At 34.6% G+C, this 24,972-nt stretch overlaps 1 protein-coding gene across 4 annotated transcripts; it reads left to right on the top strand.

The window, feature by feature from the left end:
- Nucleotides 1-204: 204 nt before the first annotated feature.
- Nucleotides 205-9,657, top strand: LOC114267298 (protein neprosin). 4 transcript variants are annotated; one of them, XM_028208332.2, is made up of 7 exons: nucleotides 205-2,441; nucleotides 2,564-2,650; nucleotides 2,776-2,988; nucleotides 4,853-5,017; nucleotides 5,653-5,706; nucleotides 5,852-5,998; nucleotides 8,912-9,657. In XM_028208332.2, exons 1-7 carry the CDS (start codon nucleotides 2,067-2,069, stop codon nucleotides 9,287-9,289), a joined length of 1,419 nt encoding a protein of 472 aa, XP_028064133.1. In that variant the 5' UTR covers nucleotides 205-2,066; the 3' UTR covers nucleotides 9,290-9,657. The 4 variants fall into 4 exon arrangements, with proteins under 4 accessions (XP_028064133.1, XP_082727523.1, XP_082727521.1 ...); XM_082871397.1 differs by having other exon boundaries at nucleotides 1,708-2,441; nucleotides 2,776-2,955; XM_082871395.1 differs by having other exon boundaries at nucleotides 1,710-2,441; nucleotides 8,882-9,657.
- The last annotated feature ends 15,315 nt before the right edge of the window (nucleotides 9,658-24,972 follow it).

Consider the following 24,972-nt stretch of genomic DNA (forward strand, 5'->3'; position numbering starts at 1 on the left):
GTCAATTAAGTTCTTAAAATATTAAATTTGAATTAATTTAGTCTTGAAGATAACAAAAAAAATAAAACATAAGTCCAAAAATTATATTAAATTGTTATAAAACTCAAATTTTAATTTATTGTTAATTTAATTATCTTTCACACATGTGTTTTAGAATTGATATCAAAATTTGATTTTTTAGTTTTACCAATATTAATATATGGGTATTAGATACATTGAAGAAGTCGAATAAGATAATTTAAATAAAAGTACTGCACTACAAATAATTATCGGATAAAATAATACTATAATCAAATTATTAAAAGTACATAACGAAAGTCTTAAGGAAAATCAAATAGAAATTATACATAAAGTTCAACATCTAGTATTGGATAAAAGGTCACCAGTTGGCTCTTATAGAAAATAATACAGATAATTATTCTTATTTTTACCAAAACACTCTCCAAGTGAATTTTTTCTATTAATACCAATAAAAAATTTTAAAAAATGGATCTAAGTAATTATAGTATAGAAGAATTATAAATAATGATGGAATAAGAAAAAAATAATGAAATGAAATATAAAATAATATCAGAAATAGTCAAAAAATCAAATAAAATGGATAATTGTGTATTACAAGAAATAAATAATAACATAATAAAAATAGAAAAAGACTTATATAAGCAATTAGAATTAATTAGTCCAGGAGAAATATACCAATTATAAAAACACAAGTGCAGAGGATAATTAAGTTAATAATAAATTAAAATCTGGGTCTAATTACAATTTTATATAACTTTTAGGCTTATGTTCAATTTTTATATTGTCATCAGGACTAAATTGATTCGAATTTAATACTTTAGGGTCTTAATTGACAAAATTGAAACTTTAAGAACTTAAACGAAAAAGGTGTTAAACTTAAGGACTATAATTGTAATTTACTCAAGAAAATAATAAATCTAAAAGTGACATAATGCGAGAGATATTTGTATTTCATTATGTATTTTAGTCTCATATTAGCCATTAAACCTAATAAAAATATATAGAAGATATGCAATCTATACATTAACAATACTTTTTTTTTTTTTTTGAAATTAATTTATAAATGTAACTAGTCAATAGACAAAAAAATCTATTGCATTATAATCTACCGTATTGGAACTCCATTCCATAATGTGGCTAGGTAGGAGAGATGCTCTAAATGCTGTCTGATGTTCTTGATTTATTTATTTATTTTTATTTTTTTTTTAGATGTTTCGATGTTCTTGATTTATAAATTTATGTTTTGACTATCTTAGGGATGGCCCACTAGATGGACATCTCTATACCATTCCCTTCCGCCATCGCTGTAGCATAGGCAAACAGCATATGATGATTCATTTCTCAAATTATCCAAAACCAAAAATATACTTTCATCTTGAACAATTATAAGAAAATCAAAGTGAGATAGCTTTGCTCTGTTAATCATTAACTAAAAAATTAGCTTGTATTATTGTAGTATGTGAAACTGTAGATGACAAAAAAAATAAATAAAAAAATAGGGCAGGCTGACACAAAGAACATCTAGGGAAGTGAAAAAGAGGCACCCAAAGCAAAGAACTTTGGAAACCCAGAATCAAGTGTAATTCCTATCTGTCTTCCTACCCAAAGAAAAGAATAACAGAATTCAGTAGACTTCCCATTTTGCCCTATCAAAATTATAACACAAAAGCTAAAGTTTCAGTCCTTGTATTGGAGACTGGAAACACACCCCCTACCTTCCCCCCCAACCCCTTCTCTCTCCCCTTATTTCTCTCTCCTCAATTTTCTTTCAAAAAATTAAAATTTGTGCATGTTTTGATCACAACTCAGTATTTATTTCTCCAAACCCACATGGGTAAAACTCTAAAAAACACAACCCATCGGTGTGTTTTATTATTACCTCATGCTTGAGTGTTTGTGGGTGTCAGAACACAAAACAAGGTATTTTAGAAGCTGAGAGAGAGATAGAGGAGAGAGAGAGAGAGAGAGAAGGGGAGGATTTGTTATTCTGGGGCTCTGGAGCATAGGAAATGGTGAGAGAGTGAATTGGAATTGGGTTTCTTTGAATGGTTGCTCTGTGTTGGATGGATTTGGTGGTGGGAGGTGTGCTTGAATGGATAAAAACTCAGAATAATTGGTACTATTTTGATCACAGAAGAAGACAGCACCAATGTACAAAAACACAAACAGTTATAGAAGAACAAACAAGACACACAATGTCCTCAAACATGGCTCCTAGCTATTGCAAGGTCTCCCCAATCATTTCCATATTTGTTTTCTTTCTCTTTCTTGCTTCCTCTGTTTGTCCGGTCTGTTCATCAGAATCCGGTGACGATAATCGAGTCAATCAGACTCTCCGGCCAGGCGAAGAGATTCAGAAATTGAAGATGATTAAAGCCCATCTCAACAAGATCAACAAGCCTCCTGTCAAGACAATTCAGGTCTTTTTTTTTTTTAATCCTCCATTTTTGAAGATCTTGAATTTCTTTTCCCCTGTTTTTGCTCTGTTTGCCCTTGTTTTTCCCCTGATTTTGCTCTGTTTTTTCCCCTGTTTTTGATGCAGAGTCCTGATGGTGATGTGATAGATTGTGTTGTTTCTCATCAACAACCAGCATTTGATCATCCTCAATTGCAAGGAAAAAAGCCATTGGTAGCTGAATTTTATTCTACATTGATTTGAATTTCTTTTATAGAGCTTTAAAATTCTGGGTTTTTTTAGAACTAAAAAACTTGAGTTCAGTTTCTCAAAGTTTTAAATTTTTCATGGGTTCACAGGATCCACCGGAGAGGCCGAAAGGCCATAACCCGACTGCCATGGTTTCGGAAAATTTTCAGTTATGGAGTTTGTCTGGTGAATCATGTCCAGAAGGAACAATTCCAATTCGAAGAACAACCGAACAAGATGTTCTACGAGCTAGCTCTGTTCAAAGATTCGGAAGAAAACTCCAAAGACCGGTACGACGAGACTCTTCTAGCAATGGCCACGAGGTTAGTTAGTCTAGTGCTTTAATAACACAATTACAAAAAAAAAAAAAAAAACAGAGGAATTTCGAGATTTTCTCAAGAAAATGGCGAAAGAAGAACAGAGGCTTGATTGATAACAGAGTCTCTTTCTTCTCTGTCTTTTCTTCTTCATTTTTATTTATATTGCAAGGAAAACATTTCTATTAATCTTCTCTTCTCTTTTCTATTTTCTTGAGTTTGTTTGAAAAATAAATTTATTATTCTCATTAAGAACATTTTTAAAAAAAAATTAGAAGTGACCAATATGACTCAGAACTGTGTCAGACTTGAAGCAGTTGCTTCCATTAAGAACTGGAGGGGGTTTGTTTGGAGGGATTGGAGGATGAATTAGATTTCATATCCAACATCTCGTCTAGTCCATTGTTTGATTGAAAAATTATATGTTGCACTAATAATTTGATCGGACTATTAGGCCTAGTTTGGAAAGACTAAATAAGTGCACTTTTTGAGGTTTTTTGTATTATGTGTAGAAAAAGTAGAGAGGAGATGTTAATTAATGTAACCCAAAAAAGATAAAAAGATGAAATAAGTGCACTTTTTTCTTTGTAGCCAAACTTGGCCTTAGTCTAGCACTATCTCATCCTCGGAGAGAGGTGTAATACAAAAGTGTTGGATTAGCCTCCTATAGATTATATAGTAAAAAGACAATTTTACCTTGCAAGTATTTAAATCACATTTGGTTTTGTTTTTAGAATTTTTTTTTAAAATAAAAAATTAAGTTTGTGAAGTAAACAAAAAAATAAAAAATAATTTCTAAAAATTTTAAAATATAATTTTGATGTTTATTTTTGTCAAATTAATTTTTTTTAAACTCTGTAAATATTTTCTGATATGGTCCACTTAAATTTGTATTGTTGTTTTTGTCAAATTAGTTTTAATTTCTTGTTAATGTTATGTATTGCACATAGTAACATAAAATAAAATTTAAAAGTCTCAACTAAAAAATAAAATAAAGTCTCAATATAAATTTTATTTGTATTGATGTTCTATTTATTTTTATTTTTTTTGAAGTTCTAGGTAAAAGATAAAATAAAATTTATAAGTAAAATTTAATATTGACATTACTTAGTAAACAATTCAAAATGACAAAATAATCTTTTGAGTATTTATTTTTCTTCATAATATCCCACTCAAGCATAGGATTCAATAACATAGTCATTTTCTGACATTTAATCCCATGATGAAAAAAATATGGAATAAATATTATTTCCAACCAAACAGTCCAATATATCTCAAAATTAATAGTCCAATAAATTATAATCTCTCTTATCCAATTCGTCCAATAAACATGGCCTATCTTCCTTGTTTAATCTCCACCTCCTTTCTCATGCATTCGAAACTTCTAATTGATATAATTGCGACAAACACATAAAACACAAGGAAAAGAGTAAATAATTATAAAAATAAAAGAATATTGGTTTATCTTTAATGCTCCGATAGTTTAAGTAAAAAAAAATAAAAACTTTTTTCCAACCCTGAAACAAATGTAATAGTAGTTAAGTAGTGATGGTGATGATGGCGGTCAGAGGTGGTAGTGGTGAGGTGATAGTATGACACATTAGTAAGACTTTAATTTAAAATATATTTTTTATTTTTAGAAGTAATTTTTTTTTTTTTGTTTAAAAAAGTTTATTTTCTGTTAAATTTTGTTGACTTTTGTTTTCCATCATTCTAAATTCCAAAGACAATTTTCAAAAAATGTTTTTTACCATAACAAAATGTAGGATGAATAAACCATATAAGGGTCCTTGAAAATGAAAGCAAAATTATTTAGTGAATTTATATTGTTTTTGCTTTATTTATGTTTCTATGTATGTTTGAATTGCAGCATGCAGTGGGGTATGTAAGTGGAGAAGAGTACTATGGAGCGAAAGCGAGTATAAACGTATGGGCACCGCAGGTAGATAATCAATATGAGTTTAGCTTATCTCAAATGTGGGTTATCTCCGGTTCATTCGGTGATGATCTCAATACCATTGAAGCTGGTTGGCAGGTATATGTTTTATTAATTATTCTTTTATTGCTTTCTCATTTATATATCATGAAGGGACAAAAATAATTATATTAAAATTGTGAAATTAATTGTAATTTATTTCATAACTTGGGAAGGCCAATTTAATTTACCTTCAAATCATTAATTGAACTGTGTCTAACTAAATTAATCAATCTCTTACTGACCAAATATCTTAGTTTGAGTAAAGTCTTCCTGTTGTATAATGTCACCCATTATAGACTTGTACATGAAGTAGAATGGACTTATTAGTATAAGAAACTATTTGACATCCCTTATATTAGCATATTTTTTTGAGTCAAATTACTTATTTACTTTTTTGTATAACTTTTCGTAAAAAATCAAAAAGTATATTTATTCAGATCATCCCAAACACTCTCTAATTATGAAATTAAACTTTTTTTTTTTAGTTAGAAATTATATTGCATTAAGTTCAGATAAATACACATTTTTATTCGGTACGAACAAACGCGGTTTCTCTGCAACAATGATATAATTTTCAATAATCTGAAAATGAATGTATGTTACATCTCTCAACCACCTTCCAAATTCATTGAATGCTTATAATGTAATGTAGCCATAGATGCTAAATATTTATTTAATAATTTTTCTTACAGGTTAGCCCAGAGTTGTATGGGGACAACTATCCTAGGTTCTTCACTTACTGGACTGTAAGTTTTTTGTTTCCGTAAGTTTGATTTTTTGTAGTTGACTTTTGTTTTCTATTGTATTAAAGACTAGGAAATATCGAAAATATTTTGTACCAAAATAAACGGTATGTTATGTTGCTTTCTAAGTTTTAAATTGATTTTTCAGACCGATGCATATCAAGCAACAGGGTGCTACAATTTGCTGTGTTCGGGTTTTGTTCAGACAAACAACATGATTGCAATTGGGGCTGCAATATCGCCAACTTCGTCATACAGTGGTGGACAATTCGATATCAGCTTGTTAGTCTGGAAGGTAATTTCAAGCTTAATTTATAAATAGTTTTGCATTTTAGATACATAGATTTAAATTACAAAAAAATATTCAAAATATTCACATCAATATGGGTTCGACATAAAATGACATGCAATGCCGCTCTCCTCGCCCACCCCATCCGCCCTTGATCAGCTAACCAAGAATCAAAGGAATTTGTCCTTTCATCCGGATTTTCCTTCTGAAATTGGTTGGTGTACTTATTTTTTCTCAAATAGTTTTGGATGTGGGAAGAGTGAAATTACAAATCAATAAAAAAAAAAAAAAAAATGGATAAATTACATTGACACCCCTTGAGGTTTGGTCCAATTACTACCCACCCCATGACGTTTTGAAAATTACATTCCTTTCAATGTGGTTAATAGTTTCATTTCACAACCCCTGCTTATATAAAAGGTAACAACTTCTAGTAAAAAAACAGAAGAAATTAGATTATAAAAAAAAAGTAAAGGAAAAGGAAAAAAAAAAAAAAAAGAGTAAAGCAAAGCAAAGCAAAAAAAGAGAGAGTGCATAAGTCTAATATCTTCATTCCGTCCAAATAATTATAATGACAGAGGGGTTATAGTGTAATTTGCCAAACGTTAATAGGTGATATGTATTAAACCCAAACTAATTTTCCCAAAAAAAATTAATTAATTCCATTGGGATATAGTTTTTACTTTTCACTTCGCTGATTTATAATTAGTGTTCTATTTGAGCAACATACATAAATGTCATTATAACCCCCCAAAAACAAAAAAATACAGAAAACATATATGCAGAGCCCTTGTCCATATTATGAATTGTGGACCGTTTTTACCGTTAGTAGTTGTTTAGTTTGGAAGAAGGTTCACTTTGACAATAATTAAAAATAAATAATAAATTAAAGTAATTTTATTTTTAATATTTTTCTAATTTGTATAAACAATTCTAAACTAAAAATATTTTTTTTTAAAAAAAAATTATACTAAAAAAAAATTTACCTTAAAAAAATAAAAATATCAAATTCACTGTTTTAAGTTCCTTAATTGTTTAAAGAAAAACCTTCCTTAATTGTGATTGTGAAGTTTAAGAGCAAATTGGTTAGTGGGACCCACCATCAACAAAGGATATGTTTGAGGCTTGATGAAGTCTGCACCGTAGGATTCTCCTTCTAAGTTTGACGGAGAAGAACCTTCAACATAATACAAATCAGACGGTTCTGGTGGGTCCCATTACTTAAGATTATGCACACATAGTACCTTGCAGTGGAGTGTACGACACATCGATTTTCTTTCATACACAGATTTTCAGAAAAGCCAGCCAAAGTGTAATCTAGACCACTCATCTTAATGTGCATCACTTTCTTACAATACGCGCATGCACTGTTTAAATTCCTCTTTCCGTAGATTGATCATAATTTTCTTCAGCTTGTTTGCTTTTCTTTTCTACTTTGAAAGATTCTCTTCTACCCTTCGTTTGCATTCAAAAGATTGCCTTGACTCTTCCACTTCCTTCTCATATGGGAACTTAAATTGTTTTTACTATACAGAATTTAAAATTATAGGATAAATTATTGATAGGTCATAATAGTTAAACTTAATTTCTATCAAGTCGTATTAAAAATAAATTTTAATAAAATTATCACTAAAAATAATATTTTTGTAATAATTTTTTATATATGTTGTTAAAAATTAATAATTAGTGACTTTTTTTAGTCATGATTTTTATAAATTGTCGCTAAAACTTACAATTAGTGACATTTTTTTATGACAAATTTTTTTTGTAGGACCTATTAAACAATAAGTCTACTTATTAGGACCTATATGTAAGTACCCCTTTATTTATAATATTAAAAAAATAGAAATCATTTCGATGGACAATTAATTTTCTGAATAAAAAAAAGGATGGACAATTAATTTTAAAATGAGATGACCAAGGTTACCAAAAATTTCTTCGGTACATCCTTTACAGAGTATAAAGAGTTGTATTATATGCGTGTTTGTTATGTAATTTTATAACAAATATTTATTACTTTTCTAATAACATTACTCTTTTTACATAGATGATGTTTTTTGTCAAACGCACAGCCTTAGGCATACGTTAAGATGACTTGAAATGATTGTCATTTTTTATTACACATATATTTATTTAAAATGTATTATTTTTAATTTCATAATACATGTGCTTTAAAGTCACACATTAACAAAATTCATATCTGACATTGGCAAATTTTACTATACATGATCTCACTTTTAGCTATTGATTAACAAAATAAATAAATTTGAGCAATTAATCATAATTACATATAATTTAGGTTTTAGTTGTGACCAAAGTCACAATAATGAAGTAAGAGCCAACATCAATTTTGACATAACTAAACATCATAATAAGTTGTAATCAATTTTGATTGAACAATTTGTTGACCCTCTATCATAATGGCTCATAACCAAATGTCACAATAATTGTTAACCAGTACTAATTCAAATAAAAAATTACACATGCATATGAACCAAAAAATATATATTGTAACATAACCCAAATATATGACACACACAAATATCTATACCTTTATTTGACATACCACCTTTGGTGCTGTTTATGGTTTTATTTTACTTTAAGAGTGTGTTAGAATTTTTTATATAATTTGTAATTAGAATCTATATTTTTAAAAAAAAATTTAATTGAATAAATTAAAATAACTAATTATTTAACTTTATTAGAGGTTACACCAAATGAAGTGATATTATTTCATTATTATTTAGAGTGTCATTTACTCTTTCCACCAGCTTTCTTTTCTTTTAACCTTCCCTTGCTTTTCTCTTTTTACTACAATTTCATCATAGGGAGAGCCACCACCATGCACATGGCTTGTAATTAATGAAGAATCTTCTGTATGGATTTCAGGTTTTTTATATTTCAATTAAATATATGCAGGATCCGAAGCATGGGAATTGGTGGCTTGAATTCGGATCCGGAATTCTAGTCGGGTATTGGCCATCATTTTTGTTCACACACTTGAGAAGTCACGCGAGCATGGTACAATTTGGTGGAGAAACCGTAAATAGTCGACCATCGGGTTTCCACACATCGACCCAAATGGGTAGTGGCCATTTTGCCGGTGAAGGATTTGGAAAAGCATCTTATTTTCGAAATTTACAAATTGTGGATTGGGACAACAATTTAATTCCTTTATCGAATCTTCGAGTATTGGCGGATCACCCAAATTGCTATGACATTCAAGGAGGGATAAATAGTGTTTGGGGGAATTATTTTTACTATGGAGGACCTGGAAGAAATGCAAAATGTCCCTGATTAAATTTTAGTAGAAATTTCGAGGATTGAAAATTTCAATATGACTGTGTACTCGTCCAATGACATACAGTCATATTGTTATTTTGTCCCTACTTCCTTGAAAAATGAGGACTTATAGTGTTTTGGAATATAGAGAAAGGTAAAAGATTTTTCCTTTTTTTTTCATTTTCTTTTTTTGGGGGTGTTTGGGTTCTTCTTCATTGAATTTGGGTTATTCTTGTATTTATTTTTCTTTGTTAATCCATTTTTCTTTCTCAATCTAACAGGTGATCTATTAATTATACCACCCTTTGGGACTCTTTTTTTTTTTTTTTTTTTATGTAAAAGTGGAAAAGAAATAGTAAATATATTATGGGTGTGATTGCATCTTTCTTTCTTGTTTTCGCTAGGAGCATTTTAACAATATAAAAATAGACGGAATGCTTTTTTCTATTAAAAACTATTATGTGTTTTTTCTTCCTAATTTTCATAAAATCAAGCATCATTTTATGGGACGAATAAATTGAGTAGCTTCGAAGCATATCTTTCAAAATTTACGAATTATAACATATGATGACACTACCAAAAAAAAATTGGGACAGTAATCATATGCCACTCAAATCCAAGAAATCAAGGATAATTTATGGCTTTATTATAGTGCAAATTGTCACAAATACAGGATCTATATCTTGTACATGAAATTGTCTAAAAATCTGTGTATGTGCCTTAATTATGCCAACTATACTTTATCTTGAAGTCTAAGTTACTTGTTATAATATATGTCTTCAATTAATAAATTCATATTTCTTATAGGGTTTGATACCAAACCACGAATAACAAAATACATTGTCGACATTTCGTCAATTAACTATTTAAATAAAATAAAATAAAATTAGATAAATTACATTTTGTCTCCTTTAGACACAAAATGATACATTGATAGTCATATAGTATAAAAATATTTTATTATATATAACCTAACCTACACCTCTTGACACAAACTTAAATTTCATTATTATAACATATATTTTATGTTATGTGACAATTATCATAGTATTTTTTGTTTAATTTTAAACCGAAGTTAGTTTTAAAAGTAAACTGAAAAAAATTTGAAACATGAAGAGCCAATGTGGAAAAAAGCAAATTTTAAGGACCAAAATGAGAAAGTGACCAAATAAAAAGAAGGCAAAGTGTAATTTACCTAATAAAATTTAATTAAGGACACATGACTTTCACCAAAACAATATCGAAGGAAGATAAGTTACACATTATCCCAATTTTGGAGATGGTAATAAATAAATAAAAACTTGCTAACATTGCTAAGCTGATCTTTGATCTTGAGCTGCAATGGACCAGTGCACAACATCAGATTGGAAAATTTTGCTATGTTGTAGCTGCGAGTACTGCAATTGAATTAGCATGGCTGATCGTGCATGGGTAGTATACTTGGGTCTGGTTGAAGTGGTTGGACTCTCTTATAAACTCTCACCGGCATCTACTGTAGAGCCTGGAGGATTCCAGGAATTTTGTTTAGAGAGCGCGTCTACATTGGTTTATATTCCGACATGGTTGGGACAAATGGAGAACTGGGAAAACCTGAACAACATTCATTGAACGGGTTCATGGTAGTAAAAAAAAAAAAAAATTATTATGTGCTCAAGTCATCAACCTATTCTGGTAGTTATGGAAGTTGACAGTATATTCAAAAATTGGAAAGGTAATGCCATTTATTACGTCAAATCTATTGAGTTACCTAGACAAAATTACCCACTATGAGGAAGGCTCTAGGAAATGAGGCTAATGAGAAAATGTAAGAATATTTTACATAATTTTAAAATGTACATAGGTAGTTTTAGAGTAGAATCTACAATATTCTTGTAAGGTGGTTGAAGCCTCCATAAAACTTCTACATGCCCTAAGGGCTCTGGAATATTCGTAAATAGGCTAAGTTGCCTATATAAGGAGTAAGGGCTTATTTGCTTCACATTCATCCAAAGTGTAGGAGTCATGTCTATAGTGAATGTACAAGCATTCTCTTAACTTTCTTGTGTAGGTTAAATCTCTCTAGTACATTAAGCCTTCGTTTGGGAAGAGGGTTGGGTTAGGTTTGAGACTATTTTAGTCACAAAAAGACAAAATAGACTTTTTTAGCACAATAAGACAAAATATTACATTTAACCCATAATCATTACATTCTTTCTCTCATAAAAAATCAAAAACCTTTCCCAAACGAGGCTTTTTAGCCCTAGGCTAAAAAAATTAAAAAATCAACTTACTTCCTAAACAAACTCTAAAGGGTTAAAGGCTAACTTATCATTCCATGAATACAAAAACATTTTGGAGCAATTTCCTTAATAACCTATCAAGACATGAAAGAACTCACAATTGATACAACCAAAAATAAATAGAATGAATAAGAGTTAATATCACTACAATACCAAGCTATACCACCATGTAATAATGCAACACAATTATAAGCAAGCTCAGAAATAAGATCATTATATAGAAAAATCGAAACTATTTTACTAAATTTTCTCCCAAAACAAACCTGTTTAGAGATATTCTATACCGTCGAAAATCTCTCGACTAGCCGAATCTCTTAACAATCTCAAAATTCAGCTATTGTTTTTTTTTTAGAATTTAATTAATCAAATTAAATTGAAATTGTTACTAAACTTTCAAAACAACATACGGAATAAATCCGAAATCAAACTGAACTATAAAGTGAATAATTAAATTCACTAAAATTCCGAACATCCAATATTATTCCTTATTCGACGCAAAGGCAATCTTGTTCAAATAAAAAATTAATAGTCCAATTTACTAATTCTAATTTATTTTATTTGTTCGTATTATATATCATCATTTTTTGCTTTGGTAAACCTGTAAAGAAAGTTAGCTACGAAAGAAAACAATCAAACAAATCAAATAAAATAGTAAGAATCTTACATAATAAAATTTTTATTTTTATAAACTCCTACAAACTTAAACACTAACAATCAAATAACTCATGTAATAACAGCTAATTAATATAAAATAAATTGCATGAATAAATTATTAGAAATAAACAACTCAAAACAATTCAATAACTCTAGGCAATTAAATTAATTTTAATTCGAAGAGTTACTAGAATAAATTAAAATAAAAGCTAAATTGTTTTTCCAAAAACTATTTATAAAAAAGTTTGCTTTAAGATTGTTGGTATTTTTCCATAATGATACAAGAAAAATATATAAAATAAATTCAATAGAAATGACAAAATAATTTTTTATTTATTTATTAAAAGATGAAATACAGAATAAACGACACAACTAAATACAAAAATAAATTAGATTACATTACTAAAAGAAAAAATTATTAATATGGATAACTAAATATTAGAACTCGTCGAGGTAACTAAATTCTGGAAAATTAAAGAACAAATAATAAGAAAAGAAGCAAATCGAAGCCTGTGTGATACCACAGTTTCCTTAAAATAGATTCATCGCCTTTCTATGGATGCTGGAGGTACGGCGTTTATCTCACAGGATACGATAGTTGAAACCAGCTAATACAGAAGCATCTTCTGAATAAGTTCAGCGAACTTGACAATGGATGCACTCTCTCTAACAAGAACTAAAGAAGAGGCTAACAAAAGAATATAGAAATTTTTTTCTTTGCTGTAAAAAACCATCTCTAACTTTTTATCTCAAAACACCATTTCATTTTCAATCACAAAACCTCTCTAAAAACAACCTACTAAGTTGGAGAAGAAAGGCCTCTATTTATACTAGTAAGAGAAAGCCTTAGCCATGAAGGCTAACATCAATGGGGTCATCAAATGTCATCAACTCTAGCCATTAGGGCTAGAGTAACAAAGGTTCAAAACTCCAAAACCATTATATAAATCATAATGTGTATATAATGTATAAGTTTTGAGAATTAACCTAGATGGGTTGCAAAATGGATACAGGTGTTAGGTCACAACCCGATCCAAGCCAAATCTCAAACACATGCATAAACTAAGCCTAGCACAACTCAGCCTAAAGCTCAAGACTAAGTTCAAGTCCAAGTCTAAGACCAAACCTAGCACATATATAAATACAAGTCTAGGCCCAGTCCAAACTAAGACTAAGTCCAAATCTAAACCCAACTTTATTGATGCCCACTTTATGAGACAATTCTCATTTATAACTCAATGGTTTTGGCTCATTATTTGTATTGCAATCTTCTCACTTAAGAGAATACAAAACCATTCAGACCTACCTCAATCGGCGGTTAGGTCCTACTTTAATTTCAAATTAAAGTTGCCGAAAACACATTATTTCCAAACAAAACTACCAAAGAATTAATTACTTTGAAAAATGTACATGAGATGAAGAGCAAGAGAGAACGATGTAACGCCCCAACCCTTCACATGTCATCGATATTGTCCGTTTTGGGCCAAGTTTGCACAGATTTTTTCTTCCCAATGGGTCACTCATCCCAAAACTACTCCAGCCTAAGCATGCTTAATTGGGGAGTCCTGCTAGGAATTTCATTACCTTGGAAAAGTAATGCCCCAACCCTCCACATGTCATCGATATTGTCCGCTTTGGGCCACGGACGCACGGATTTGTTATTCCCAGTGGGTCACCCATCCTAGAACTACTACAGCCTAAGCACGCTTCAAACTCAAACACCGATTAAGAGAATGAAAAATGTACCTGAGATAAGAGCAACAAAGATCGATCTGGTTCAAGAATGATATTTTGGATCTACGATTTGATAAAGAACAGATCGAGTTTCAGTTCGAGTTCAATGAAGAGCCCTCCAGTGACAGATCGATAAAGAATAGCAAAGAGTTCTGTCAGAACCTAAACCTGCCCCCTATAGGTTTAGCGTTATAACTGGCCAGTAATCCGTGATTACCAAGGCCTACTTAACAATAATGACAATAACTTAATAAAATGGGCTGGCAAAAACCAAGTCAATAATAAAAAATAACGGCCAATGAGCTGTGAGAACTTAAATGTACAAACCCACTTCCAAATATTTACGTATGCACAACCACTTAAGTCCATAAATACTTATATACAAAATGAAACACAAGATGGGGAATTAAATCCCATAATCAAAACAGTACAAAAAAAAGTCATAGACCACTCTTGCCACTAGACTGATTTCAAAAGGGTAAATCTAAACCACTCAAAAAGCCTTGACATGTGTTGGCTTGAAACCTTGCGGTGAGGTGTAATAGTTGGCTTGACAAAAAGAGAGTTTGGGTCGGCGCCACTAACTTTGATCCGGTGCCCGATCACCTACATACATATATTAAACAATGAGTTAGAGCCCAGTGAATAATCCCAATGTAAAGATTGATAGCTTATATAAGCAAAACAATGTTCAAAATATTTTTTGGATACTTGTACTAATGAATAAAGTTCCATAAACCTTCAGTAAACTTTCATAGCTGTAATAAGCCCGACCTCCGAGTAATGCTAATCCATGATTAGTTATGCCTAACAGTAATTTAGAAGGAATCCGGAATTAATTTGCATATGTGTTGCATTATCTTTGCGTTTCTATCTGTTTGCCATAAAATGATCTGTTCATGTTTAGACTTTGAACTGCGAATTGAAAGCCTCATCGGCGCCCGATTTCGAAATTGATTAGTGTTTCATACTAGTTAGAATATATGTGATTTTATGGTAGGTTTAATTAAAATTTGATTAGGAATGATTAAATTAGAGTTATTATGTTAAATTGCCTTAGTTTGTTTAATTACCAAACTTGCCATTGAGTGGGCATCTTGAGGCCATTAGTTCATTTCAATTGATACACTATCTCAGCCAATTTTGCTAGGCCAAAACCGAGAGAGAGAGAGAGAGAGAGAGAGAGAGACTTGAGAGAGAATTGTTTCATCTAGAGAATTGCTTGGAGAAGTAGAAGATTTTGAGGATAATTGCACAAATTGAGCTTTCATTCTTGGAATTCAAGGTTTAAGGTAGGAGATTTCCCTTTCAATTGTGAATTTAAGATTAATTCTTACATGGTTAATGAGCCATTAGTGATCTACGTCTAGAATTGGTTCAAAATGTTGAATTGAAGCTTAAATCATGCATGCATGTATACATTTGTAAGATTCGAGGTTGTTTTCATGGAAATTGCTACATGCATGTTCATATCTTGATTATAGTTCATGAATTCATCATGTTTTTGAAATAATTGACTCATTTGATCTTGTATTGGAAGCTTTGGTTTCAACTGAACTCATGCATGTATGAGTTTTTGCATTAATCTTCATGTTCTTGAAGTTTTATTTGAAATTGTGTTTAATTGACTCACCTTTGGGCTTTGATTTTACAAATTGATCTTTGAAACATCTTATACTATGAGTTTACAAGTGTTTTCCAGATAATGGGCCCAAAGGGTTGAGATTTGAGGTGTTGAATGCTTAGTTTGAGTTTGGGAGGCAAATCTAAAAATTCCAGAATTTGGCTTCCTCGCTCGAGCGAAGGATTCCACGCTCGAGCGACCATCGTTTGTTCAGAGCTCCGCTCGAGCAAAGGAATGGTGGCTCAAGCGTAAATTGCAAGCTCTCAGGTTTTTGGTGCACGCAGACGCACACTCGAGCGAAGAGACCTACGCTCGAGCGAAGAGCTGTGTCTCACGCTCGAGTGAGCATCGAGCGGGCATCGAGCGGGGATTTTCAACAACCAGTACTTTTGCATTTTTACAGACCGCTCGAGCGAAGGAGTCTACCCTCGAGCGACCCCTCTGTTTTGACAAGCTCGCTCGAGCGAAGAAAACCACGCTCGAGCGAGACCCCTGTTTTCAGCAAGTTTTGAAAAATATTTTCCAAGGCATTTTTGCATCCTTATTTCATCCTAGGCATTCCTAGGCCATGTTTAGGACCCTATAATGAGGATAAGAGGTTAGAAACACACTAAGAGCCAACGACATAAGTTTTGTGCAATTAGAAGTTGTGTTTCAAGTGTGTGTCTGTTATGTGTTATGTAGGTCACGTGCCGCGTATCGTGTGATCAATCTGCCCCGTCTGTCTGTTTCAAGGCCAACTGTGAGTAATAACTTAGTAAAGTTATGTTCAAACTGTATCTACTTTCTATGTGATAAAACAAGATCTGTTTTTCGAAATGATATGTTCTGTACAATGAATGATTGTTCAATTTCTGATATGTATTCATGACATCCTTAGCATCATGTGATATCTGTTAGTTGTTACCTAGTATCGGAGGTTCCTTTATAGAACTTATTTCTGTCTACACTCTGTTACCCGTACCGGAGGCCCTGTCACGGGGGCTCAGCTTCTGTTCTGTTACCCGAATCCAAAGGTTCCTTTATGGAACTGGTTATTCGTAACCTCACGTGTATACGTTCTGTTCTATTCTGTTAATGCTCATGGATATATCACGTAAACTTAATCATGACTTATTATTTCTGTCCGTATATGAAACTGAATTATGATTTCTGAAGCTTTTCGGACTCATTCATTGAAACCCCTTTACTCTGTTATTGTTCACTGGGCTTTCGCTCACAGTTTATATTATATATGTAGGTGAGCCGGTGGGTGACCAGGGCCAGAGTTGACGGCCTTCTATTCTATTTTTGTCAGCCAACCGTTGTACCTCCCGAGGAGGTTCCGATCGAAGTCTAATGCCATGGCTGTTTTTGTATTCATGCTAGTCTTTGTGTATGCTCTGTAACGTCAAGTCTTGGGAAGTACATTCTGTAAATACCTTGTAAATATTGTGTATCTGGACTGGCATATTTAAGTATATATGTAAGTTTTGAAATGTTCTGTTCCATGTACGTTATCACAGCTCATTGGACCTTGTCTATTTTGTATTATTGTTTCTGCAGCCCCTTATTATTTGCTAATCTGTTTAGAGGCCTTTGGTAATCCACGAATTACTGACCGGTTACGGTGCTAAACCTATAGGGGCGGGTTTGGGTCGTGACAATAGCGCAGTACGTTGTCAAAAACGATACTAGACCTTTAACAAAATACTATATAAAACGTTTATGACGAAACGAAGTATTTATCGACCATATACATTCAGTAGTCACAAAGTTCTTCATACCATTCAGTGTCACTTTCATTTTGTGATATGATCCAATAGTACTGGTTAGCAAATTAGCAGAACGTCCTCAATGGAACGAGAACATAGGCATAACGATCGCAACGGATCGACTTAGACATAACAACCGCAACGGGTTGACATAGACATAACGACCACTAGGGATCGACATAAACATAACGAAAGTTTTTGAAAATCAAGCACTTGTTCATAGTGTCACGTTCGATGATCAATAGGGAATCTCGTTCATTCATATCAAACATAATTTCTCAAAAAACTTGTCATTTATAACAAAACATTTACAACGGTCCAATAACTTATACAAAACGTTATTTACGGATCATAGACAAAACAGTGGTTACTGAATGATAAAAGCATATTTTCTTATTAGTTGTTCAAAGGGAATTCATTAACTTCTTAGCAAATTTCCTTTTTAGGAAACAGATCACATTGTACACAATTCGGTATTTCAAAGCATAACTTTCAGTTTTAAAGGACTTATTTGTAAACTTTGTCTTATTTCATAACTCTTCGTCTAGCAAAACTAATTTCAAAGTAATTCATACAAAAATACTGTTACAAAAAGATTACTCACCTCGAGTAGGTTGGTGTCCTTGCACAACGTTCTAACCTATATATCACATATACCAAACACATTGGAACACATTGTTCTAATCACTACTTTATCTTCTCATTCTAATTCAATTGTACATGTTGTTTCCTTACATATCAGTACCTTAATGAGTCATAATTCATGCTTAGAAATACTCAGAAGAAGACAGAAGCAAAGATGTAAACACAGAACAACATGTCAAAATATGTTGAAAAGGCTTGGGCGCTCGAGCGGATAGTGTGCAAAATGCGAACTCAATTCTTTCAATTTTTCACTTTTATGCTCATATGAATTCTTAACATTAATTTACACCCAAAAACTTTCAATTAAACATGATTTGCTATAAATTTATACTATGCATGACATGTTTATGAACTACTTTCTTCAAATCCAACCATACAAACTCATAAAGGTTTCCTACTTCAATTTACATCACAATACATTCTTAATCATACATGATTCTTTCTCAATTAAGTGTACTTTCAAGAAGATATGAATGTAGATGTCTTAAATTCAAGAATTTAAGAAATTCCTACCTTAACTTGTCGAATTATGAAGCTTTAAGCTTGTTCTTCAATGTCTTCCTTAAGCTCTCTAAAAAAAACTCTCTTTCTCAAGTTGTCTCTCTCTCTCTCTCTCTCTCTCTACAAAGCCCACTAATTAACTTATATTTTGAGCTCAAGAATATGAGCTATTATATATATAGGCTCAATTAGTTTATTTAATTAATCAAAGCTTAAGTTAAATAATTATAACTTAAGTTAATTAAATTTAATCTACTTAATTTGATCTGAATCAATGTTTAATTAAATTTCACGATAGACTCTAAAAATTACATTAATCATAATAAAGTAATTAATTTCGGTTTCTGTCGCCTTTACGGCTCTCAATTTACAACAATCCTTTTCAAATTACTTCAATCCTGCTTAATTTCTAGGTTTTCCAAAACTAGGTTCAAGCTTCAAAAGTGGAGTTTGCCTTGCATTAATCCATGAAACACTTTCATAAATTTGTAAACACTTTAGGAAATTCAAATACATAATTATTCTCAAGTCTCTTGCACAAATCTCATGATTTTTTCATAAATGGGTCTCAAATATTCATGCATGCAAAGATTAGTTTCAAGCTCACAACAATGGCTTCCAAAATAGGAGATTAGATTTCAAAACTCTTTAAATCAGGGATGCATGTAAGAGTAAACTCTAAAATTCAACATAGATTACATATTCATGCTCACAAATGGTGATTCAACACACATATGCATATATATATACAAAATTTCCATATTCATCATCTTCAAGCTAATTTATGCAATTACTCCCAAAAACCCTTTAATTCTATGGATTAGATGATACAAAATGCAAAGGTAAATACACACCAAAAGTTTAATTTCATATTAGAAGATGAATCTCCCTAGCTCTCTTCTTCTTCCACCCAAGCTCCTCTCTCTCTCTCTCTCTCTCTCTCTCTCTCTCTCTCTCTCATTACACTAAACTATACATACAAATATGGTTACTGTAACAAGCCCGCGGGGGACCTCGCTACAGCTCGGACTCGATTTGTAGTCACGGTTCTAAGTCTGAACCAAAGAGTCCAAATCCGGCAAATCGTTTTGAGAAAAACAGATTTTTTGAAAGAAGTGCCAAACATGGACTGCTTTGCCAGATACAGAGTCGCCACATAAATATTTTATTTTGGGAAATTTAGGAAACCCTGACTCGTTGCCAAAGGCCACGTGTCCGTCATTACCAAAGTTGCCTCGGCTCGGGAACTTGGGTATGATTGAGGAAGGTCACTTCGTGAGCACCCCCGCTCGCCCGGTCATAGACCGGCCTCTACTAACCATGATATCTATTTTTGAAAACATTGTGAGTTCTTATTCCGGTTATTAGCCTAGGTTACTATGTGATGCGCACAGCATACAAGTATAGACTGGATCGCCTGAATTGGAACAAAACATTTCATGTTTGCTTTTTTGAAAATGGTTTGCTACCCGCGGGTAGGTTTAAAACATTTGATGATTTATTCCAATTGAAGTAACCCAACCTTCATCCACAGGCATTCAGGCAGTTATATCACGTAAGCATATAGCCTCATGGTAAGCATGCTATTCATGGCAGTCACTCACACGCATGCAAGGATGCTAAAGCATAAAGCTTACCGAGTACTCCAAGCCAAAACAGAAACTGTATTAGAAATCATGCATGACCCTAAGTATACAGAAATGCCTAATGCAACGCATGCAAAATGCAACTATAGCAGGCTCGGCTATTCTAAACATGGCATATGAGATACTACAACTATCATGTATTCAATTTGGAATTGAAAAATACAATGCAGTTAGTATGATGCACCGAGCCCGGTGCATGCAAAACAGATAAATGATGCAAACATGCTGTCATACTGTATGCTAATTTAAACATGCCCTAATTCTAACCATCAAAAGCGGATAAATAAAAGGGAGAAAGACGTGGGGTTGGAAGACATACAACACACACACGCACACTTATTACAGTTGTGCCCTCGCGCAGAGGGTCCGAATAAACAATACAGTCCCGAATAAAAGAATATTACAGTCCAAATATTACAGTCCGAATAATATACAAATTCCTAATTAATTAACAAATTAACTAAGAAAGCTGTAGAACTGGCGTGCAAGCCAGGGACTGCCTTGCTTCTGATGAATGATGCATGCCCGGGTTGCCTTTGCGCGGAAATCCATGACGATGCCCCAATTAGCCTCTGTTTGCACCTGTTCTTGAAATGCGTGCCAAGCTTCGGAAGACCACTGATTCTTGATTTGCTGCAACAGAGAGCAGGAAAGGGGCATAGCAATGTATTTCTACAAATGTATGCATGCCTCGATCCTCGTGCCACCAATCACGCATATCGATGCATGATGGCAGAGGAGTCGAAATGTGCAACTCAATATAGAATGAATGCACGTATAAACACAACAAACCCTAACTCCATCATGGGTAATCCGGAGTGTCGGTGACTGGGGAATTGAGACACGTTCCGTCACTCGGAGTACGAAACGTACCTCGTTTCCCATGCCCGGGCTAACTCCTATCCCGGACACGATGCAATATGCATGACACGCATGAAATGCGACTAAGATACAATCCTAACATACACAATGCTATGAAAATGAGATGCCTCGAAATGCGTGCACACGGGCACGCAAACCGAAAAAATGACAGAATGCGATCTAAGATACAACCTAGTATGCACTATGCTGTAAAAATGAGATGCCTCGAAATGCGTGCACACGGGCACGCAAACCGAGGCGATGGCATACGCAATGCATATGACATGAAAATATGATATGGGCTTATACCAACATGAGAGAGCCTCAGCCACACTCACATAAGAAGCCGGTGGATGAAAATGAAGTGTCTCGAAATGCATGCACACGGGCACGCAAACCGAGGCAATGGCATACGCAATGCAAATGACATGAAAATATGATATGGGCTTATACCAACATGAGAGAGCCTCAGCCACACTCACATAGGATGCCGATGGATGAAAATGAAGTGCCTCGAAATGCGTGCACACGGGCACGCAAACCGAGGCAATGGCATATGCAATGCAAATGACATGAAAATGGCATATAGAATGCAACATGGAATTTAGGCACTGAAATATGGGGGAAAACAGCCCCGAAATGAGGCGAAATCACACCCGATGCATGGAATTTCTCCCGAAATGCAAAATTAGGCACCCGAAATGGCCTATAGCTATACCAAACATGCATAATTGGCACATGGAATGAAAAGACAGAAGCAAGGCAGCCCCAAAATAAGCATTTTACTAGTACAAAACATGGCCAAACAGCCAGCAAAGATAGGGCAAAATTAGCATGCGAAAATGGCCCTAAACATGAGATTATGAAGCAACTCACAACTGCTAACTCCAAAAGGGTTAGGACCCTTCAACAACATTGAAGAGGGGCCCAAAATATGATGTTTTCCAGAACTGTAAAAACCCCAAAAACAAACACAGGTATGGCTGCACTCCCATGCAAGAAAAAGGGCCAAAAGGTGGCCAAAGAGGCAAGTGGTATATGCAAAGCCCAAACTGAAAAATTCCCTTCTACAACATTGAATAGGGACCAAAATTAAGCATATTTACAGAACTATAAAAACTCCAAAATAGTATACAAACATGCTAGAAATGCAATGCAAAATAAGGCAATATGGGGTATTTAAGAAGGGTATTGAAGCAAGTGCAATATGGGGGGCTCAAACAGGGTTGAGCCCTTAAGAAAAAGTGAAAATGAGCTCAAAACAAGGCCACTTTCAGTTATGGCCGGAGCTCAAAGCAAAAAGCATATATGGTTAAGAAAAGTTGCAAAAATAAGCCCAAAAAGGGTGAAATAGCAACTCACCCTTGTAGACTAATCTTTGGTTGCTTCTTGGACCAAGTTGCAGCACCTTTAGCCTTTGAGAAGCCCTCCTTGTTGCTGGAAATGGAGTGGTGGTGGTGGTGCTTGGTGGTGATGAAGGAATGAAGTATAGAACTTGGATGTTTTTGAGGAAATGAGAGAGATAGAGGGAGGTTTGAATGTATATGCTTGAAGGCAATTTCTCTAACCCCTAATACAAGTGTTGGCCCTTGGTTATATGGACCAAAAAGAGGGGCAAAAGGTGGGGGAAAAAGGAGGCAAACTTTCCCCCACAAAATATCCCCCGGATATAGATATTTTCTAAGAGATAAAGCTATACAGCTGTAAAGTGAACAGTGTGAGGATCATGGCCGGCCAGGTATTTTTGTTGCAGGTGGCCGGCCGGCTAGGGGTCAAAAGGGTCAAGTTGGTTTAGTGGCCGGCCACCACATAATGGTGTCCTCCCATGTGCCCTCAACACAACCCTGTGGTTAAAAGTCCAAGAAAGTGGCTCAAGGGTGTTCAACATTGGCTCGGAAGGAGGGGTTCAAAAGGGTCAAGCAACATTAGTGGCCGGCCACCAACTTTTAGGGTCCTCCCATGTGTGTACATCACAAGTATGTGGTTCAAAGTTCAAGAAAGTGGGCCCAAGGTGTTCAACATTAGCCCGGAAGGAGGGGTTCAAAAGGGTCAAGTAACATTAGTGGCCGGCCACCAACTTTTAGGGTCCTCTCATGTGTGTACATCACAAGTATGTGGTTCAAAGTTCAAGAAAGTGGGCCCAAGGTGTTCAACATTAGCCCGAAAGTGTGAAAAACGGGCGTCGGAGGGCGTCGGAGGATATATAACTGGTTGCTGCAACAATTACTGGCCTCCCATCCTTCAGTGACCTTCCCAGTGATAAAACAGAGGTACCTGCCAAAAATGAACGAAAACCGTTGCAAAACGAATGTTCGGGGGCCAAAACGCGCAGTTTGAGGTCCCGAAAATGGGCTGTTAAGCACCGAAAGTGGCATTCGGCCACGAAGTGGGTTTCTCAGACCCCAGTGTCCCTCAAAAGGGAGTAGAAAGGAAGTATGCCAAAAATCAAAACAAACGGAGATGGTTAAGTGGTCCCAAACCGAGGCACACGGCCTGACGGCTCCGAAAACCGGGAAACGGACTCCGGAATGGGCAAAATGGCCTGCGACCACATAATGTAGCCTACGGCCACTGAGAGATGGTCTACGGGACCTCTCCCTCCCCTCAGAAAAAGGAACAGCGAAAATCGAGCCTGGTTCGCAAACCGAGGCAAGGCACAGAAGAGGGTTCAGAAATCCGGAGGCAGGGCTCACGGCCGCGACTCTGAGACTTCTAAACGAGCGCGATATGCAACATCACCAAGCGCTCAATCAGCGATGTCTGAGTCTTAAGGTCGGTCAAAAATGGGGTGTCTACAGTTGCCCCTCTTTGACAGAACTCGGAAGTCATGAGTGACGGGAGTGAATGTCAAAGCCCAGAGACGACCTATTTTTGACAAGGCCGAAGACTTAGACAAACGCACAAAGTAAGCAGAGATGTGCCCGCAGGCAGGCCCACAGGCAGGGGGGGCAAAATGCAAAGCGATATGCAAGAAGCCGAACATAACTCAATGATCATGCAAATGCAGCAAGCTGTAATGAAGCAAGTATTCGCAAATAGATGCAACAGTTTTAAGCAAGAATGCAAAGCAACAACTACATTTCATGCAGTTAAGAATGCGGAGGATTATTCAATCCCCATCACGTCTCACACGGAGAAGATACGATACCTGCGCGATTCGTCTGGTCGCACCAGCCTCAATTGAACCGTACATACAATATCGTGCCTGCAAAAGAGAGAAATTGCAACAAGTACAATGTGCTACCAACATATATCCAATGTGATTCTGGAAGTCTGACACACGCAGTGCCGGCGAGTGAACGCATCGCAATGCAAGAGTGGAACATGCGTGACAACGTATGCCCAAGCATAGAGGTATGTCAATATCAAGAAATGTGCATAAAAATGTAAGTATGCTCATGAGAATGCAAGTTATGTGCATGATAGTGCAAAACAAGCATAAATCAGGGTGCATGTTTGTCATGAAATAACGAGTACGGAAATACGTGTTTCGGCGAAGGCGACTCGATCACGGCCTCCGATCCGCTTCCCGGAAAGGCTACAACTCATTCAAAAAGGATACACTTTGATTTTGATGAATGATGATGAGACACATGTCAGATCCCGAAGCTGAAGTTCCGACGGAGCAATTTCGCGACCGGAAGTGTACTTTTTTTGAACTTTTTCAGGTCCCGGGAACTCCAATCTTCCTCAAAATTTGCAGGGAGCTAGGTGAGCCTGTGAGGGACATGGCCGGCCAGTTTTATGAGGGATAGGAGGTGGCCGGCTGGTTTTACAAAAAGTGAATGGCTGGCCAGCCGGTTTTACAAAAAGGAAATGGCCGGCCGGCTGGAAAAGGTGGCCGGCCGGCTGGCTATATGACCAAATCCGAGGGTATTTTGGTCCTTTCACCTCATTTCTTTATGCCCCTTTATCCCAAGAGTTGGAGCCTATAAATGCAGCCGAGATCCTCTCTTCTCTTGCCTCCTACACCACTTTCTTCTCCAGATCTGAGTTCCAT

Source organism: Camellia sinensis, chromosome 5 (genome assembly GCF_055761805.1).
Source record: "Camellia sinensis isolate YWXY chromosome 5, ASM5576180v1, whole genome shotgun sequence".
Lineage (NCBI taxonomy): Eukaryota > Viridiplantae > Streptophyta > Magnoliopsida > Ericales > Theaceae > Camellia > Camellia sinensis.

What these genes read in the sequence shown, in the direction of transcription:
- LOC114267298 (XM_082871395.1), top strand. Translation starts at nt 2,067, where the DNA reads ATGGTTGCTCTGTGTTGGATGGATTTGGTGGTGGGAGGTGTGCTTGAA. An exon ending in CTTCTAGCAATGGCCACGAG is followed by an intron (nt 2,989 to 4,852) that starts GTTAGTTAGTCT and finishes TTTGAATTGCAG; the next exon opens with CATGCAGTGGGGTATGTAAG. An exon ending in GGTTCTTCACTTACTGGACT is followed by an intron (nt 5,707 to 5,851) that starts GTAAGTTTTTTG and finishes TTGATTTTTCAG; the next exon opens with ACCGATGCATATCAAGCAAC.